The sequence below is a fragment of the Nansenia antarctica genome, assembly GCF_963989245.1.
Source record: "Nansenia antarctica genome assembly, chromosome: 7".
Taxonomy (NCBI): Eukaryota; Metazoa; Chordata; class Actinopteri; order Argentiniformes; family Microstomatidae; genus Nansenia; species Nansenia antarctica.
The window spans coordinates 46,920,360-46,922,859 of record NC_137677.1 but is presented as its reverse complement, the minus strand read 5'-3'; the positions used below and the strand labels follow the sequence as shown (position 1 = coordinate 46,922,859).

Sequence of the window (2,500 nt, the reverse complement as noted above, 5' to 3'; positions counted from 1 at the left end):
CCCCTCTCAGGACCGGCTATGTGCTAATCCTTCTTTATGGGCTTTTCTCTGCTCTCGGTGCAGCTGGGGGGCTTTCTGTCAGTCAGGCTGCATTTGTGGGGGAAAGAAGCCGTACGAGCACTATGGTGACTAAAGGAGGTTGAGCAATGCTGCGCCGTGAGACTGGGGGCCTCTGCAGAGCTGTGGATTCTGGCCAAGGGAGCTGTGTCATTATGATTTGGACCTGAAAAAAGGGAATGTGAGCTGCACTGCTCGCTGTATTGTAGTGTGTCTCAGTGAATTCAGATGGGGTGCTGTGTATAGGGCTGTGTGTGTGTGTGTGTGTGTGTGTGTGTGTGTGTGTGTGTGTGTGTGTGTGTGTGTGTGTGGGCGTGTATCCGTGTGTCTGTGTGTATGTGTGAGTGGGTGTGTGTTAAGCTTGGAGTGAATTGGACCTCAGGCTTCCAGCACATTATAGAGTTTCTCATTATACCAGTCTTATTATACAGTGGAAAGGAGACACTGTTTGGATTCTGCTTTATCCATCTCCCTCTGGGTTTCCAAACAATGTAGAGTGTCATTTTTGTAAATCGCTGGAAGGTCTTTGTGGAGGTATATGTACATTGAAGGGTAATAGTCTGTGTTGTCGTTTATCAACCCCCATCCATTAAAGTCAGCTACTGTATCGTTGTCTTGTGTGAAGTGTACGGCCAACAACTGTATCTAAGGAAGAACTAAGCTCAGCTTACACACTCTTTTGGTCAGCGCCTGGCACATCCCACACACACACACACACACACACACACACACACACACACACACAGACAGACAGATAGACTCTGATTATTGCATCAGTTATGCTGGTCGCTGCGCAGGGAGCATCCGAGAGGCTTAGGTCTTAATTTGCTTTAACCGGAGCGGTTTATGTCCCATCCGTCAGTGTCAGTGTGTGTGTGTGTGTGTGTGTGTGTGTGTGTGTGTGTGTGTGTGTGTCTGTGTGTGTGTGTGTGTGTGTGTGTGTGTGTGCATGTGTGTGTGTGTGTGTGTGTGTGTCTGTGTGTGTGTGTGTGTGTGTGTGTGTGTGTGTGTGCATGTGTGTGTGTGTGTGTGTGTGTGAGTGTGTGAGTGTGTGTATGTGTGTGTGTGTGTGTGTGTGTGTGTGTGTGTCTGCGTGTGTGCGTGTGCGTGTGCGTGTGCGTGTGTGTGTGTGTGTGTGTGTGTGTGTGTGTGAGAGTGTGTGAGTGTGTGAGTGTGTGTGTGTGCGTAAGCCCTGTGCCACCACATTATGAGAAATCATTTCCGAGGGCCGGGCTCTCAGGGCAGAGCGCTTATCAGACTGCAGTCAGCGAACGACGTGAGTAATTACAGATGATTCACCTTGAGGACTTGATCATCAGCAAACTATCTCTCCTTTCCTTTCACTACCCCCTCTCTCTCTCTTTCTCGCACTCTCTCTCTCTCTCTCTCGTTCTCAGCATGACATTGGTGCTTCTGCACATTCTGTTGCCTCTTCACCTACTGAATTCTATGTAAACTCTGTTTGTTTTATGGCTCGTTTTTATGTGAATTGCTTTGCTTTAGCTAAAAGAGTCCCTGCTGTTAAAGGTCATATGAATTACCTACTTTTGTCATCCCACCCAGTCCAAAATAAGCACTGAACATTCAACTCGGTGTTCCGTAAGTGTTTTTAGTTCAACCTTATGAAGTAACCTCCACGTTTTACTGGGCCAGCAATAAATATGGCAGAGGGAAACCAGGTTTGGCAGCTCTATGGAATAAATGAGTGGATTACCTTCAGCTACTGCCAGGGAGTAATTCTGACACTTAATAAAGTCTGGGGGGGGGGGGGGGGGGTGTTTGGGCTGGGGCAGCCCAGGAGCCCAGTGGTCTCTCTGGTAGACAAATAAACACAGACCCCGGTGGGAGGACCCGCCCTGGGACTCGGGATCCGAGATGGATTAGGTGGGGGAAGTTGTTCCATGACTTGCGGCAAAAGTTGTCTTGCTGTTTTGTTATTACAGCCCATTGTTATCAGATGTATGGCCTATGACTAATGTTCATGACTTGTATCATGTTAGCAAGGGGTAATTAACATGTTGTTTTGCCAGGCGTGTATTTATGAGTGCTGTTTCTGCCACTTACAATGATCCAATCCATGTTTTAACCTAATCCGTCCTTGAGGAGGGCATTCTTACTGTCTCCCAATCCACCATATACACACATACGGTCTGTCCAACCCATCCATATGGTGAGTATAAACACACTTAAACCACAAGGTTGTTAACTATGGAATTAACCTGGAAATAGGTCATAAGATTGACATACTTTAATATCACATGACATAGCTCAAAAGGGTGACATCTCATACGTACCCCGTGTGTCGGGTAGGAGATCCATCCTAGCTCTCCCTGGCTCGCTTTGGAGTCCAACAGGTTGACTGTGAAAAGGAGGAGAGAAAAACAAGTGAGATTAATGCCGTCGATCTGTTCTGACTCTGTCTTGTTAACCCCTCTTCTCCTCC

At 47.4% G+C, this 2,500-nt stretch overlaps 1 protein-coding gene across 1 annotated transcript in view; it reads right to left on the bottom strand.

Moving 5' to 3' along the window:
- epha3 (eph receptor A3) overlaps positions 1-2,500 on the bottom strand; it is a gene marked incomplete at both ends in the record, with an annotated part of 80,144 nt that overhangs the window by 68,715 nt on the left and 8,929 nt on the right. Inside the window, one exon of the mRNA XM_080536822.1 lies at positions 2,352-2,416. Within this exon, the coding sequence (XP_080392948.1) occupies positions 2,352-2,416 (65 nt within the window). The remainder of the gene's footprint in view (positions 1-2,351; positions 2,417-2,500) is intronic.